This window comes from Osmerus mordax, chromosome 1, assembly GCF_038355195.1.
Source record: "Osmerus mordax isolate fOsmMor3 chromosome 1, fOsmMor3.pri, whole genome shotgun sequence".
Lineage (NCBI taxonomy): Eukaryota > Metazoa > Chordata > Actinopteri > Osmeriformes > Osmeridae > Osmerus > Osmerus mordax.
In genome coordinates this window covers 19,253,384-19,270,165 of record NC_090050.1, presented here as the reverse complement: position 1 = coordinate 19,270,165, position 16,782 = coordinate 19,253,384, and the positions used below count along the sequence as shown (strand labels likewise).

General features: G+C 44.1%; 1 protein-coding gene across 11 annotated transcripts in view; it reads left to right on the top strand.

Moving 5' to 3' along the window:
- cadpsb (Ca2+-dependent activator protein for secretion b) overlaps positions 1 to 16,782 on the top strand; it is a 54,645-nt gene that overhangs the window by 11,541 nt on the left and 26,322 nt on the right. For all 11 annotated transcript variants that reach the window (XM_067247481.1, XM_067247933.1, XM_067247784.1 and 8 more), the window contains 9 exons: positions 1,371 to 1,703; positions 9,375 to 9,455; positions 9,642 to 9,875; positions 10,837 to 10,958; positions 13,019 to 13,130; positions 14,576 to 14,715; positions 14,981 to 15,047; positions 15,158 to 15,266; positions 15,431 to 15,643. In XM_067247481.1, coding sequence (XP_067103582.1) covers positions 1,371 to 1,703; positions 9,375 to 9,455; positions 9,642 to 9,875; positions 10,837 to 10,958; positions 13,019 to 13,130; positions 14,576 to 14,715; positions 14,981 to 15,047; positions 15,158 to 15,266; positions 15,431 to 15,643 — 1,411 coding nt within the window. The remainder of the gene's footprint in view (positions 1 to 1,370; positions 1,704 to 9,374; positions 9,456 to 9,641; positions 9,876 to 10,836; positions 10,959 to 13,018; positions 13,131 to 14,575; positions 14,716 to 14,980; positions 15,048 to 15,157; positions 15,267 to 15,430; positions 15,644 to 16,782) is intronic.

Genomic DNA, 16,782 nt, shown 5'->3' with positions numbered 1-16,782 from the left:
TGCTCCAATTTCAAAAGGACAATGTTAATTGAGTTACAAGCTTGTCATGGTTCCACCTCTCTAACCACAGTCTGCTCTCATCTTCCAGTGGATGAGACACACAACATGGCAGGCCTAAAACACTACTCTCCTTCCATTGTAGTGTCACTGGTGTTTAGTCATAGGAGATAAGGAAGCCACAATGTGACTGTCAGAGACTGAGGGGAGCTGGGCCTGACGGTAACTGTTTCTGATACTGTGTCTTTTTCCATCACTGAAAATGGCCATCTCCAGCTCTGTCTTTAGAGACAAGGAGGGTGACCCTGAAAGTATACCCTGAAAATAGATGCGCACACACACACACACACACACTTCTAAAAAGAACAGGAAGATGCAAAGAGAATACCCATTAAAAAGCAGGAAATTATAGTTTCTGAAAAGTTCCTCATCAGTCTCTGCTTTCACTGGAGAAAAAAAGGTTTTAGGCAGACTCTTCTACCAGTCATCTAGCTATACAGGGAAAAAAACATATATTTCACTTTATTAGCTACCATAAAAACTGTAAAAGTTTCAAACTGAAGAGAAGGCTTTCCCCCACAGGGTCCTGAGACAGAAATGTTCTTTACCCTTTCCCTGAGTGAGGGAGGAACAGAATGCCCTCTCACCACCCTAAATAATGCACAAAATGAATTTGAATCAAACTGAGAGTGTAGGAGTGAATTTTCATCCATACCCGTCAGATTATCCCCCAGCATTTGAAATGTTCTATGCTGCTCTGTTGTTGTTATTTGTTTTGTGGAATACTGCAGGATATCACTGCAGAAAAAATCACTTCCGAAACATTAATCCACCATTGTTGCCGTGCCGAGCCGACACACATCTCCTGATTTTCTCCTGTGTGCCTACTGGCTACTATTGGCTCATATTATATCTGCAGACGGAGAGTGGATGCAATGTTCACAGTCTTCTCACAAAGCCTGCTCTGACAAGGAGATGGATTGATTTCACACTGATAGATGTGTGAAGACTTAAATGTTGAGGTGAACAGATCTCCAAGACAACCACTAGATTGAGAGCACATCCTTTTAATCTCTTGTACTGTACATGCCACTTCATGCTGGATAATTACGGTTAAGTAAAATCAATGAGGCTATATTTTGTCATTCATGTTGGTAATTATAGTTTATTAGTAGTATGTTTGTAAACCATCTTTATAAATGTACTGTATCTCGAGCCTATTTGATAACTTACACATGATACTAAGAGGTTCACTTCCATACCTTTTGCCTTTTTGGTTTGGAGGTGTAAACTCCATTTTGCCTGATGCACCTCCCTGCCTGTCCATAGCCTGAACTTGCTAATACTTGTTACCGGGGTCTGTGTTCTGACAGGTGTTCCTCAAGAGTGACCGTGTGGCGAAGATGGTCCAGAGTGGAGGCTTCTCAGCCAATGACTGCAGGGAGGTCTTCAAGCGGCACATCGAGAAGCGCGTCCGCAGCCTTCCCGAGATCGACGGCCTGAGCAAGGAGACGGTGCTGAGCTCCTGGATGGCCAAGTTTGACACCATATACCGTGGAGACGAGGACCCGCGCAAGGCGCAGCAGCGCATGACGGCCAGCGCCGCCTCCGAGCTCATCCTCAGCAAGGACCAGCTGTACGAGATGTTCCAGAACATTCTGGGCATCAAGAAGTTTGAGCACCAGCTGCTTTACCAAGCCTGCCAGGTGAGTTTCACTGACACCCACAACTCAATGTGTTACATTTGTGTCTCTTTTAAAATATGTAAAACAGGGCTAAAAAACAAACTCCCAAAAGGTTTAGCTATGAAACATAAGTAATCTTTTACCCCATACAGGCTTAGCGATCACAACCTCAGATGATATTGAGCCCCCAACAGTCCTATATCAAAGACACTCATCACCATCCTCCCTTGGGGGATCCTGCTGAGATTCAGTCCTCCGCTGGCTGACATGTTGAGATTGCACAAGGATAATGGTGGACACCAGGGTGCTAGTGTCATACAGAACTCTTGATCCTTGCTGCCTCCATTTTACAGCACTCTCAGGGACTTCTGAGAGCAGTGCTAATGTATTCTTCTTCCTGGAGCTTAATTAAAAGTCTGATCACGGGACTATTTTGAGCCAAGCTCAGATACATTTACATTCTCCGCTCAGTTAATGCAAAAAAACATGTCCTTCTCTTATTTTGATTCAATCGACATGCCCTTGGAAACGATTATCTTTGAAAGGTATAATCTTAGTCAACGATAACTTTTTCTAATGTTAACAAAATTGGAACAGGTACACATAGAGGATGCTCTAGGCATGTCCTTTAGAGATTAATGGGTCCACATGGAATGAGTAAAAAGTGAGGATCGAATGTAATTGATTCCTGTTAAGCCTTGAGCAGCTCATTTCTTCTATGGTTCTCATGTTAAGGTGAACCAGATCCCTGCAGTCCCCCATGGCCTTGTGTATTCTCCCACTGCATCTCTTTGAAGATTCTTAACCTAGTTTTCAAATGCTGGCAGCAAAGCTGGTGGTGTAGGGTCAAATTCTGCATGCAAAATGTGTGCCTTCCCCTTTGAAAATCCCACCTTCAGCAATGCAGAACTGAACACAAAGGAAAGACGCAGTGTTGTAAATCTATGTTTATAATTGTGTCTTTGGTTCAAAACTGTTGTTCCCAATTCTGAGCTTAATTTATCAAGGCATTCTTTTTTAGAAAGGTTTATATTTTTTTGTGTTGTATTTACGATAATGGACAAGCGGTTGTTTGTCTAATGCTGTATTTTCAGTTCAACATACTGTAGATTACTTTTCAGAGGGGCAGAGTGATGGTCTGAATGATGAATTATTTCCTTTTAGCGACTGCTTTAATGATCTGCTCTCAAAGATTTTCGGCCATTTGATTTGCTGTCATTTCGAGTTTGATAGAAAACCTTCAGGATAGCTGTCATGAAGACGACACTGAGCCACTCCTTCATAAGACGCTGTGGCCTTTCACTTCCCCCTGCCATGAATGCCAGAGTCCTCACCGAAGGCATTTCACACAGGGAGGCTTAAGGCTGTTAAGGATTTGATGAGAGGTTTTCAGGGATTGGCTGGGATTCAGGGGCCATCATTTTTAGCTGTTATCACAGAGGATTTACATATTTATGGCCTCCTATCTGGAGAGTAGAAAAAAGTCAGCCGTCTATTTCTGTTCCCATGGTGAAGCAGTGAAGTACAGAGCAGTGTAGGCTCAAAAAAGGAAGTGACTCACAGCTGACGTAGATGGGTATGAAGCGAGGCTCCACCACCTTCTCTCTGAGCCTGTCCAGTGGAGGCTAGAGAGCAGATAGAGCTATGTGACCTTGAAATAAGTAATCCTTTACCAAATCAATGGATCTGTCACCAGCCTTTCTGATATCACTCTTTCATTTTTCTCAAAATAGTCCCTGAGCAGGAAGAACATATGGCAATCGGTAATGTGAATATGCTTTGGGCCTGTGGAAAAGAACAGCATGAAAATACATACCTGTTGTTAAGTCTGTTTGTAAAATACTGCATTTTTCATAATTCACAATACAGGTTTTGATGGGTAAAAATTATTTTAAGCAACTAAATCCTTTCGAGGCCATACAACATGTGTAGTCTGAATCAAGGGAATCAATCTACGTCAAAAGAAAACTGTTTTGTTTTACAGCTTGAGCAATTTGCAATTCTTTTCTTTTAGTGTAGATGTGTGGTGAAAGAGATTAAATTAGCTTGCCAATAGACTACTCATTCCCCACCTGGAGTTTATTTAATGAAAGCACAATCAGCACTAATTGCCAGGAGTCATCGAGCACCAGCAACAGACAGAAAACGTCCTGTTTTCCTTCTTGGGAGCATACATGCTGTACCAAAACATCCCTAAGATGAGGATCTGTACCGTAATCACCTAAACAATAGAAATTTGAAAGAACCTGAAAAGGAAATGTACTCTTTACAGTTATGTCATGAAACAGTTGAATACTTCATACTTAAATTTTTTGTGTTCAGGTCCAGTGTTGCATAATTGACACAAAGCATCTTTACCAGGGAATGCACATTGTGCTACGTCTGCTACCATAATGGAAGTGGAGGAGGGACATTAACATCTGTTGAGAAGAACATCAGTCTGCCAAGACAAAATGAACAGTTTTTTGTTACATGTATTTTGCTGTCACCCGTTAATGCTTTCAATTACATAAAAGCTGTCAGTTTCTACTCCTAGTGTGTAAAGACTGCCTTCACCACAGAATGTTTGTAACACAGCAATTTTATTTTGTGCAGAAATGTTACTTAGATACATTGAAAACACATAGTTTTGTGAACTTTTTTCTATAGTCAGTTTATAAAATGGCAAAGAATTTAGAATAAAAGTGTCACATTCCCAAATCATAGATGACCTATTCATTTTGTGGCACTTATGTGATACAAATGATCAAATTTAATGGAGTGACTTGTTATTTTATAGTGAGTAAGAAAACAGTATATAACAGACTTCGTTGTCACTAATTGGCCAAAAAATCCTTATTTTCTCATGCTCAGCTAACGTGATCATGAATATTTACCCGCACGGATGAACTTTCTCACTAGCTAAAACGATTACTCAATATTAAGTGGTTGCTGATTAAATTACCTGCGCCTTGGTATCAACGTCTGATGAGAGCACATCAAATTGACCCCCACTACAACCCCCCACCCCCACCCCCCGAGCATGCACCTTCAGAACTTCATCTGCTACTGGAATGTTGGACGAGTCCACTGTAATTTGTCTTGTCAGCAAATGCTAGCTCGCAAATGGGGTCTGAGAGCTTCCTAGTTCAGCCTGTGGCTGATATCATTCTGTAACTGAGATGCTTCACTGCACACAGCAATGATGATGATGATGAGGAGACACGTGCTTCCTGGGCTTGGCCACCTCTACAGAGAAGCGGTGGTCCAGGCTACGATTGACTGCACAGGCATGGCAATCTGCATTGTTGATTTGAAAGAGCACGATTGTGCTCTATGGAGATGGTTTCTTTTGGACTTGCCGCAAGTGTTGAGGATGAGCACATTGTGGAAGCCTCCTAATTAGCATGCTTTGCATAAGAGCTCCACTCACACGAGAAGCTTTTCTCACACACAGGCTTGCTCACACATGGTGAGTCTAAATATAGACCAGCCGCTGCCACCTCTCCATGTCACATCCGCCTCCTGAACTAGCCAGCCCTTCTTGTCCACTAGCTCTCTCCCAAACACATGGCACTCATCCCTCTCTGTCCCTCGGGCTCCAGCCACCACGGTTCTGTGGGCTGTTTGCTGTTAGAGCCCTCTCCACCTGTGTAGCTGTCATCAGCTGCGCTGTTAACTACACCCGGCCTGACTTGGTTCCATCACCCCTGACCTACTGTCAGCTCAGCTAACACTGAAGGAACGTCACCTTTGGGTTAGATATGCTGCCGTCAGTTCAGCTAACGCAGACGGAACCTTTAAGCTGGGCTGGTGCTTCAAATCACCTGTGTGGGACTGGTGACAGCAGTGACCTTTGAGTGGCCGGCCTGATTAGATTGAGGTTCCATAGTGCACTACAGGGGGTGGCCTGAAACACCACCAACCACCTCCACTACCCCTACCATAAACAGCTATCAACACACACACACATTGAGGTGTGTGACTCACATGTCTCAAAAAGGTGATGGTATAATGACTGTAGCTACCTCCACCCACAGCCTCACTCTCTCTAAGCCCAACAGAACGTTCTCCACAATATTTCACTTTTACTACACATTCTAGGGTATGTGCCTTTGACAACGTAACTTCAAACAAAGCCTCACTTAGTTTCATGTACTATCCATTTTTAGATCTAAGAGGACGTTCAAATAGAATAGGATATTTTGTTCTCTTTAAATGTGAACATTTAAATGTTAAGGCATGTCTAGTTTTCTCTGGTGGATGTGTAGTGGAGAGAGTTGCTAAGCAACTTGGTAAAAATGCAGAGTCAGACGAGGCGTGGCTGGACCTGTGACAGTTCTGTTTGGATAGCACAAGTCAGAGGTCGCTGGCACAGCAGTCCGAGGGTGCCTGGAGCTCTTTACGCTTTGACGGGCAGAGCAGGATCGCCAGCGCCAAGGGAAACCGCATCCAAGCACAGCTCAGGGAGCACTCCAATCAGCATCAGCGCATTCTCAGTCCAGGCCTGGACCAGCACAAATATATTTCCTCCCGTCTAGAATGAGCTCCTGCCACACGGAGCAGATCTCTACTAAGATGTGGTGGTCTGCCTGGCTCTTGAGTTTCAGGCCCAGACTGTCAGTGCTGTGCAGGCATTCTGCTGCAGCTGGTGGCTATGTCTGATTATGTGCTCTACTAACCAGGAACTCTGGGAAATGCAGCAGGGTGGATGCACAGTGGCTAACACTAGAAACACACAGTACGTCACAGGTCACACCAATGTCCCTCTCTCTGATCTATGCCAACACATTTTGTGAATCAAGTGTTTCTGAGGAGCGTTTGAAACCTTAATTACCATGAAGCGTGTTTGATTTTTTTGGTTAAACATTTACATTTAGCAGACGCTCTTATCCAGAGCGACTTACAGTAAGTACAGGGACATTCCCCCCGAGGCAAGTAGGGTGAAGTGCCTTGCCCAAGGACACAACGTCATTTTTGCACAGCCGGGAATCGAACTGGCAACCTTCTGATTACTAGCCCGCTTCCCTAACCGCTCAGCCACCTGACTCCCCATAAACAATCAAATACAATCAATTCAATAAATTGTCATATAAGACAACATAGTGCATAGTACGTCCTGAATGCTCAGATCTACTCCAGGAAGACCTGCATTACTGTCATTTTTCTATTTTCAGTTTGAAGGCTGAATCCCACTGGATTGAATCCTTGATTATTAAAGTGGAATCCATCAGTGTACTAAGCCAGAGCGCCCCTTTCACACACACCCACACACACACACTCTCTCTCTCGCTCTCTTTCTCTGTCAACTCCCCCATCTCTCCATCTTAGTCCAGGCTGAAAACAGAACTGCAGATTTCACTTAGCCACCCTCCTCCCTCCCTGTTAGCGAGGCCTCACAGTGATTGCAGCTCATTCTCTCTGAACGGGGATTGCTAAAGGGAATCAATAGAGCAAAGCCTCAGAAGGAGGCCATGTTAATGTAATAGAGGTGGGTGAAATAGAGAGAGAGATCCGCTCTGGCTCACATCCCAGCAGTAGAATGCTCTGGGATCTTGGAGCTCTGAGTCAGGCACAGAGCAGGGCACTCGGCCGGAGCGCCCAGAACAGGTTCCTCCCGTTTTGAATGGATGTTTTTTCTCCTCACGTAGATTCAGACAAAATGGTACCTGCTTTAAAGCTCAAGTAACACCGCTCATTGGTTCATGGTATATTGGGTTGGGAATTGTTGGTATCATCTGGTGCCTGTGGGGCATTTCTGGTTGACCTTCTGTACACAGTTCCCTCTGTAGTAAAGACTGTGCTGGGATGCAGATGTGGCCTCAGAAGGGGTTGGTGGTGAGTCACAGTTATGTTGGAGGAAGATAAACAGTGCTGGCCATTAGAGTAGGAAGAGAGAAAGTGGAGATGAGGAGAGAGAAAGATCCCATCAACCCTCTTCTCTTTCCTTGTGTCAGCTAATATAAAGCTCTTCATTCATTATTGATGTGAGAGGGTCATGCATTTCTGTGCTTTTCATGACTATAGGGCAAAAACTAGGCTAACAGACGTCAGGTTCCTTTGCCCTCATTCAGACTATGACCCATCTTCCAAGGAGGAAACAAAAGCAACATTTCCGCAAGATTGAAATCTTGGGGCCAGGCTTGGAAATTCACACCAGCCAAATGCATGTGAATTTGCTCAACCTGCAGCCACGGTGGAGGTCAGTGATGGGCAGTAGGGTCGCTACTTGTGTTGATCACTAAAATTGCATTGACTATGTATGCAGTTTTTTACTGAAAGTAGCTACTAATGTATCAAGTTACTTTTGACAGATTTTTGTAACTTAGCTTGCTACATTTTTATGAGTGGTAGCTTCTGTGTAGTGAAGCTGAATTTATTGTAGAGTAGCTAGTAGCTTAGCTCACTACACATATCAAGTAGCTTGCCCATCACTGGTGGTGGTTAAATAAAAGTATAGCATCAACAAATAATGCAATTGGAGAATCACCTCACCAACTAGCCCAGTGTATGCTTAAAGGCCATTACACACCAAAGGCGGCAGCAGCCGGCCGAAACTTATTTTTTCACTGGTTGGTGGAAAGTTCACGTCACTGTAAGATGTCATTTTGGTCAAAGTCTACACGGAGTTAATGCAAGTATCTAAGCAGAGCTCTGCCCTGACTATGTCACTTTGCACTCTAAATATTTTATCATAAATAATCATACTTGGATATTGTATATCTTGTTATTTTTCACATGCAGTTACTGCCAGTTAAATGTAACATTTCAGACATGGTTGTCTTCCTCCAGTCCTCTCCTTTACCACCAGTCGTTAGAAATCGAGCTTGGGTCACACTCCATAACAACACTGCAACCATGACAATGCGCCTTGTGTGGTGTCAGCATGGTAACCTATTTGTCTTCACTAAAAGCAGCTCTACCTTTTAGGCCCCCTGTGGATTGTGGTCTCTGTGGATCAATTGCTCCCTTGTCTAAGGAGCTGTGCCTCCTGTGGTGATTCAGTATCGCTGCATGGCAGTGGCTTTGCCAGCAGGGTGTAACAGGCCTTGAAGGCTGAGTGGGTGGGAGTGTGTGTTTGTGACAGGACTGAAAGTGACTGCTGCACGGCCAACCTGGCTCGTGGTGCTGCGGGCTCTGTGAGCTTGTGTGGGTGTAGCCGTGGACATGTCATAATGCTAGAACATAGGCACAGTCCTGACAGGATTCCTAGTGGGAGAAATATGGATTGAATAATAGATCAAGTCTTTCAGCCTGGAATAGAGCAGGGGGGTGGTTATTGCTTAGAGAGAAAAACTTGGCGGGATGGATGTTACAGAAATAAAGGAATTTCTTCTGATATGAATGCCAGTGTTGACTCTCACTGTATAGTATGTCTGTCACTCTTATTTCATTATATACACATTGATTCCCACTCTCTGTGTTATTGTTTCTCAACCAACAAATCAAACTAATGGAGTTGTGCACTGTGGAAAGAAAATGGAAGACAATATATTACTCTTAATTTTGGTGCTCTGTTCTCAGAATGATTGAGTCCAATCCAGAGTTGTTAATATTTATTTTCATTCTGTAAATTGAAATAAATTAAGTGAAGGCAGAAGAGACAGTGTCATCCCCTGGTTTGGGACAGCAGGCTGTTGAAGGGTGTGGGGATGTGATGGAGGCTGTACTGACCCCAGGACTCTGCGCTGTGTGTCCTGTGTTTACTACCAGTTGGACAACCTGGATGAGCAGGCTGCTCAGATCAGACGAGAGTTGGACGGACGTCTTCAGATGGCAGACCAGATTGCCCGGGTAAGTAAAACACCATGAACAACAAGTTCTCATTCAATCAGGACCTGAGTTCAGCAGTATATCAATAGATCATTATAGTTTGTCAATATATCTACAGAATCCAATATAAAAACCCTCTGAATGGCATCAAATCTAATTGAGAGAAATGCAAAGTGACAGTACCACATTTTCCTGGTCCCATTGCAGGGTGGAAAGTTCCCCAAGTTTGTGTCCAAAGAGATGGAAGCAATGTACATCGAAGAGCTCAAATCATCAGTGAACCAGCTGATGGCCAACCTGGAGAGCATGCCCGTGTCCAAGGGGGGAGACTTCAAACTGCAGAAGCTCAAGCGGGGCCACAACACGTCCATCATAGACATGGGCCAGGAGGACGAGAACACACTGTCCAAGTCTGACGTGGTGCTCTCCTTCACCCTGGAGGTACACACCAGGCAGGCCCTTAAAGTCTCTGGATGTTTGTGGGAACCAGGCATGTTTCCTAGTGGAACGTATAGATTAATTGTCTCCATCGCAACCTGTATCGATTGAAGGTAATACCGAACATTTAGAGGAATCATCGTCTTGTCGTAACATATAGGCTAGTACTCAATTGGACTGTTTATACTTTAATGTAGATCCAGACAGCGAGGCAAGTCTGAGGCCAGAACAGGATCTTTGAGGCGAGCAGACAGACCTGCTACCTCAACAAAGATGATGAGTCACAGCCATTATCCGTCATCATGATGAGCTGTGATAGTTGATAAAAATGCATCATGTCACACTAGAGAGAAATGAAATAGAATACTGCTATTTCACAAGTGCTGTTTTTCCTCTTTCTGAGTCCAAGGACATCACTTACACAGATCAATGCCTCTCTCAGCAGGTGTTTTTAGAATCATAAAGAGGCTGTGATTAGTGTTGCATTGAATTTACTTTAACAATTTAAATACAATTTTATGTTTGATTCATTTAATGGATGCTTTTATCCATAGCAACACATAAACAGGGCAGATATAAATTACAGCAGAAGATTAAGGACCAGAAGTGATGGTTCTACAGTATTTTGGTGGTAAAAAGAAACAAGTCAAGAAACTGTCTGTATTTACTAGCTATATGGAACCACATCTCATCAACCAATCACGGAGAACAAAAAAGAATACAACAGTGCGACAATAACATCTCGACTACTGGAACAAGCTAAATAATGCATGGGAACATAAAATACATTAGTTAGCTAGCTACTGTAAAATATGTATTTATATATGTATGTTAGGTGCAGCCCTTATGACACTTGTTGAGTGTGCTGTTTGGGGGGGTGACATGAGGTTCAGGGCTGAGTATTGTGGTGATGGAGGGGGTTCAGTGTGAGTCTGGAGTCATGGCTGGTACTTGTCATTTCCAGGTGGTCATCATGGAGGTGGTGGGCCTCAAGTCTCTGGCTCCTAACAGGATTGTCTACTGCACGATGGAGGTGGAGGGGGGAGAAAAACTCCAGACAGACCAGGCTGAGGCCTCCAAGCCCACGTAAGATCCGGCTCGATCTACCCCACACAGTGACCAACACAACCAACCATGACTGTACTTTACATTCCCTGAGTCATCTGTGATTCCCGGTTAAACCCTCACAGCCAGATTCCATCTTGACTCGAGATGTTAAGTCTCCCTGTCCGCCTTTGGTACTATTTCTCATGGGGTGGTAGATAGAGTTGGGTCAGAGGATTAGTCACTTCATAGATTACATTTCAGTACTTGCGAAAGTCTGAAAGATTAAGAGTTATCTTAGATAAAGAGGGATTATTTCCCAGTAGGTAAATATTAAGTGAGATTTCTGAGCCTTGGCTACTCCTACCCACAGATTTAGGGTTGAATAAGAGAGGCAGATGGGGAGTGTAGGTTATAGAGAGTGGGACTTCACCCACGGGACTCATATAGTGTAGTCTGGTATGGGGAGGCTGATTAGAGGTTTGAGAAGAATGAGTCCTCATCCAGCACTCCTCAAAATGACATATTACGGACTGCTCTCCATTCACTACACACACTCAAGCACACACGCACATACAATTTGTAGTGAATTAATGCAGTGATTTTGTTGTGCTTAAATATTCTCTACATATGGTGGAGCACTTCAAAAACGGCATATAAATCTTATATATTACAGTGGTCATTAATTTTGGTATGCAGAATATGTGACTCATGGAATACAAAACCCAGAAAACATACTTAAAACATTGGTTTTGTAAAGACATGGGAACAGCCACCCTAGAGTATGAAACAGGGATTTCTTTTGGTATTTGTCAGTTAGGGTTTAAAAGGCATTGGGCTATTATGGTTCATATAATATGTTACCAATAACCTAGTGTACATGTTTTGAGGATAACCAGCCTACCCAACAACTGACTAGAAGACTCCTGGTAGCGCTGAAGGTGTGCTGAATACCAATGCCTTTGTAGACATTTGGTTGGATCTGCAAGGTCACCTTCATGCCATTGTAATAGCTCCATCTGGCAAAACCCCACCCCACCAGAAGCCCCCCCACCACACACTCTCCTCCCTTGGCCTTCAGTACAGGAGGGATTCTATTGTTGAGCAGTTTACAGTATGTAAAGGGTAATACATATAACAGTACAAGTTTAAACAGGATGTCAAATTCTTATTTCTGGGTGAGATTTACGACAAAGCCTACAGAATGACGCATACATTGGTCTTCTCCATGGCCCCCCCTTGTGGTTGTATGAAGCAAGAATTTGGATTCAACAAAGCTAGTGATGTCCTCCTTCCTGCACCAATGTCTGCTTCCCCTTCCTGCCCTTGAATTAGTCAAAAACATTACTTTGAACATGTCCTGTCTGCAACAGCTGACAATGTCATATGTTTCCCTATCAATCAACGATGAACAAATTTAATACGTTAATGTAGTGTAGCCATTGTACATCAATGCTTATTTTGTAAAGGCTGTTACGTGCAGTGCTATTTTTAATATTTCCAATTGTGAGTGTGTGTGTGTGTGCGAGCGTTTGTTTGTTAGATGTGTATTTGTGTGTGAGTGAATGTGTTCCCTCAGGCTCGTGCACCAGGCACCCACTCAGTCTCACTCCATCTCCTCTCTCTAATAAATTGAAATGTTACTGCAGCATAGTGTGTGTAGGACTAGACAATGCATTTCATATCACCCCCTCATTGTTGCACACGGCAGGTTCAGTGACAAATAAAGTGTCAGTTGCTTTCCCAGGCCTGTGCCGTAAACTGGTTACACGGTCACAGCTTATGGTCTTTTCTTTTCATTCTGCTTCGGAGGAGACTCTCTTCAACAACCGTAGAAATCTTCTTCGAGCATCTAGCTCACAGACTTTCACAAGAAAGCTGTGTTGCTGGATACACATAGTTAGGACATTAGGAGAGACAGAGAGGCAGCGAGAGACTGGCAGATGCTGAAGGACACCTCGAGTCTTATTGGTGCATCGTTTCCAAGTTGTGTTGACCTTGCGACTGCTGTGTATCGTGGTGAAACTGTTGATCGGTGAGCTTTATCTGGGCGGGTTGAAGAGTGGTTTCCATTCACATGTCTCTGGTGTTGTGTCTTTCAGCTGGGGGACCCAAGGGGACTTCACTACCACACACCCTCTCCCTGCTGTCAAGGTGAAACTGTTTACAGAGAGCACCGGAGTGCTGGCACTGGAGGACAAGGAGCTGGGCAGGGTAACCCAACTCTTTTGATTGGATTTTCTAGATTCTGTTTATATCCACATTTTTCAGTTCACAAAGACATATACTGGTTCCACACAAATAAAGTTATCAGCCTTCCAAAGAAAATCCATTCTTCTTGCTTAATAAAATGAAGGTCATACTGTACAACCTATATACTGAACAGCGATGTGGGCAAGATCTGTCTATTCCCTCCTCCCTCTCCCCCCTTTCCACTGATCAGCTCTCACGTGGGACCTGGCTTGAAGAGCCACACACACACACACAAACGCCATCCTGCCTAGCCTTCACTCACACTAATCCTGTACAGTGCATCATTCCGTCCCTGCTGTAATATTGTCATTCAGGGCACAGCTCAGCCTAATCGCCTCAGCCAGGGAAAAGGCTTGTGTCATAAGCTATTGCCAGGTAAGCACAATGTGTTTACAGTACCTCCAGACAGAACTGCTGCCCAGGCCCATGCTGTCCCTTTATTAGACCCTAGTGGAGTGGCATAACTGCTCATCATCAGAATCCTTGATTCACTGTTATCTCTTTGTGAATGGCTGACCTGCTCCGTAGTGTTGTGTGGTGTGCATGTCTATTTCAGACTCCCTCTGCCCTGTCTCCTTTCTCCTACTTCCTGTGCTGTATGGTGTGGTGGGCTGAGACTGACACAGGGCATGACAGGTTCATTGTACCCTTGTTAGTGGTCCTAACTACATCATTCTCTGTCTTCGCTTCAGCTTCACTCCTCCGAAGTTAAAAACATCTGCTGTTCGCATAATAACAATGGAAATACACTGGAGACAAAAACAACTATATGATACCCTATATTTCAGCTTTGGCTTTCACTGTCTGCCACCAATTGTACGCTGATCGATCTGGTGTTGGGTGGCTATGAGGAGTGGCGGCCATCAAGGGCACTGGGGGGGATATGTGTGGAGGGGAAGGGGGCTGTGATACATCACCTAGTGGTGGTGACCTTGGCTGTGACAGGGCTCTTTGATCTCCTTCTGCAGAAGCAGCACTGGCAGCAAGGCTTCCTCAAAGCTCTTTAACTCAGCAAAGAGAGATTAGGCCTCCGCCTCGCTCACTCTCCTGTGATACAGAGACTCAGGCATCACACACACACAGAGATAGACACACACACACACACACACACATATAAACACACGTACACACACACACACACACAGGCCTGCCAGAGAACGATTAAGATTTAATGGAACCTCGTGAAAATGAATTGGCTGTTCAGAATCCCTGAGAATGCTGACTGGTGGAGCTGAATAGTGCACAGATCCAGACCAGAAATTACTTAGTACACCTGGCAGACATTTAGCCTATGCTTTGATTGTAGATGCATACTGTACAAGGCATAATAGAATTAGTTCTAAAAACAACCAGTGAATGACTGTGATTTGTCACCTCTGCCTGCCGCATGTTTGGCTTGTGTACAGGTTGTTCTTCACCCAACCCCTAACAGCCCCAAGCAGTCCGAGCTGCATAAGATGGCCTTGACCAAGGCCTGCCCTGACCATGATCTGAAGATCAAACTGGCCATCCGCATGGACAAACCCCAGAACATGAAGCATTCTGGGTAAGAGGATTGCCTCTTTACCACTACTTATTTCTCACATATTTCTTACAGAACTTCAGCCTTCTCATATCCTTGGCCTCATTTCTAGTCACGTACAATGGAAAAGTACTGTGAGGTGTGATACTCCCCCTGGTGGATACTAGTGGGTATTTTGATTTGTACACAGTTGAAGTATTGAGGGCGTAAATGACGCTTGTTTTGAAAAAACACTTGTTTTGAATGTTTACGCTGATGAACTTTAATATTTCTCACCCTGTGTTGACAGGTACTTGTGGGCATTTGGCAAAAATGTGTGGAAGCGCTGGAAGAAGCGATTCTTCGTACTGGTGCAGGTGGGTTTGCAAGATGAAACCTACAGGAGCAAGACTATTACATGTGTTGCTAATATGAGGAAATACAGTAGTCGTCCTGTACAAGTGAATGATGATGAATGGTCTTGCAGGTGAGCCAGTACACGTTTGCCATGTGCAGCTACAGAGAGAAGAAATCTGAGCCTCAAGAATTGCTGCAGCTGGACGGCTACACTGTGGACTACACTGACCCACAGCCTGGTAGGACCACACACACACACACACACTGTGGACCACACTGACCCCCAGCCTGGTAGGACTACACACACACACACACTCACACACAAGCGTGCAGGCAGAAACGCTGTTTGTCTGCCACCAGCATCCAATCGCTGATGTTAAGTCTAATATATGTCCGATTTCAGGCCTGGATGGTGGCAGATCTTTCTTCAACGCCGTGAAGGAGGGAGACACTGTCGTCTTCGCCAGCGACGACGAGCAGGACCGTATCCTGTGGGTGCAGGCCATGTATCGGGCCACAGGCCAGTCCCACAAACCCGTCCCCCCCACCCAGGTCCAGAAACTCAACTCCAAGGGTGGGGCCGCAGCTCAGATGGATGCTCCCATTTCTCAGTTCTGTAAGTAACCCAGTTCAGAACATAATCAGCTAAGCAAAAAGCAGGTTTCATCTGATAGCTCTCACTCATGAACGTCTCACGCCATGCCTCCCACACTGCAGTCACAGTCCCAGTCACACACACACAGTCACACACACACAGTCACACACAGTCACACACACACAGAAACGCACGGCCCCTGCTATCCCACAGGTCTGTCCAGCATCCAATGGACCTCCGCTCGTTGTCAACTACACATGTTTAAAGGTGCAATTCCTCATGACTGCTCGTTCATCTGCTCTCTAAACATCGACCGGGCTGAAAAATGAGAGAATCAGAACTAAGGCCAAACCACAATTTAAATAGGTCATGAAATATATACAATCTGAACACTGCTGGTCTTAAAGCTAGTCTTTGATCGTGGCACTTCCTCACCTCATGTTATGTTTGTGACACTAATACTGCTATCAGGGAACTTGGCCCTAACCTCAAGCCTGTGTTCTTGTCCGCTGACAACAGCTTGTGAACAGCAGTGGAATATTCTGTTTCCTTTTAGAGGGTCACTCCCCTCTGGTTTGTCCAGTCCCTACCAGTCTAGTCAGATATCTCTTTTTAACCGCTATGTCACTTTACTTGCACCTTTAAGCAGCCCTCTGGTCAGGTAGCAAAGAGAAGGTAAGACTGTCTGTAGCAGTGTGGCAACACATTCTGTTGTAAATGTTTCTTCTGTGTACCTTTCATTAAAAGAGTAACTAATACTATTGCAGATTAATGATTAAATCAAAGAAGAGTAGGTTGCTGTTTTCCTTAAGAAATGAACTTTTCAATCGGCGTAACTAATTATTATTATTTTAGATCTCTCTTCTTATTTAACACTGTAAAGTCTACTACAGTGTATAAACATACAGTAATCTAGCTTTGTCAGTATGCTACACTCACTGCAAGTCCTGTTCTGTGGATTGTGTATTTCTACCATATATACAATTTTTTTACTCAAAAGTCAACATGTACAACACTAAAGAACACTCCACAATAATAGATCCTGCTATTCAAATCAAAACGTATAGCTTTTGGTGTGCATCTTTCAACTTCTTTATTTTAAATAAATATTTTCTTTGAATTTGTCCAAAAGGATGTTATGTTAGATGGTTTGTATAGTA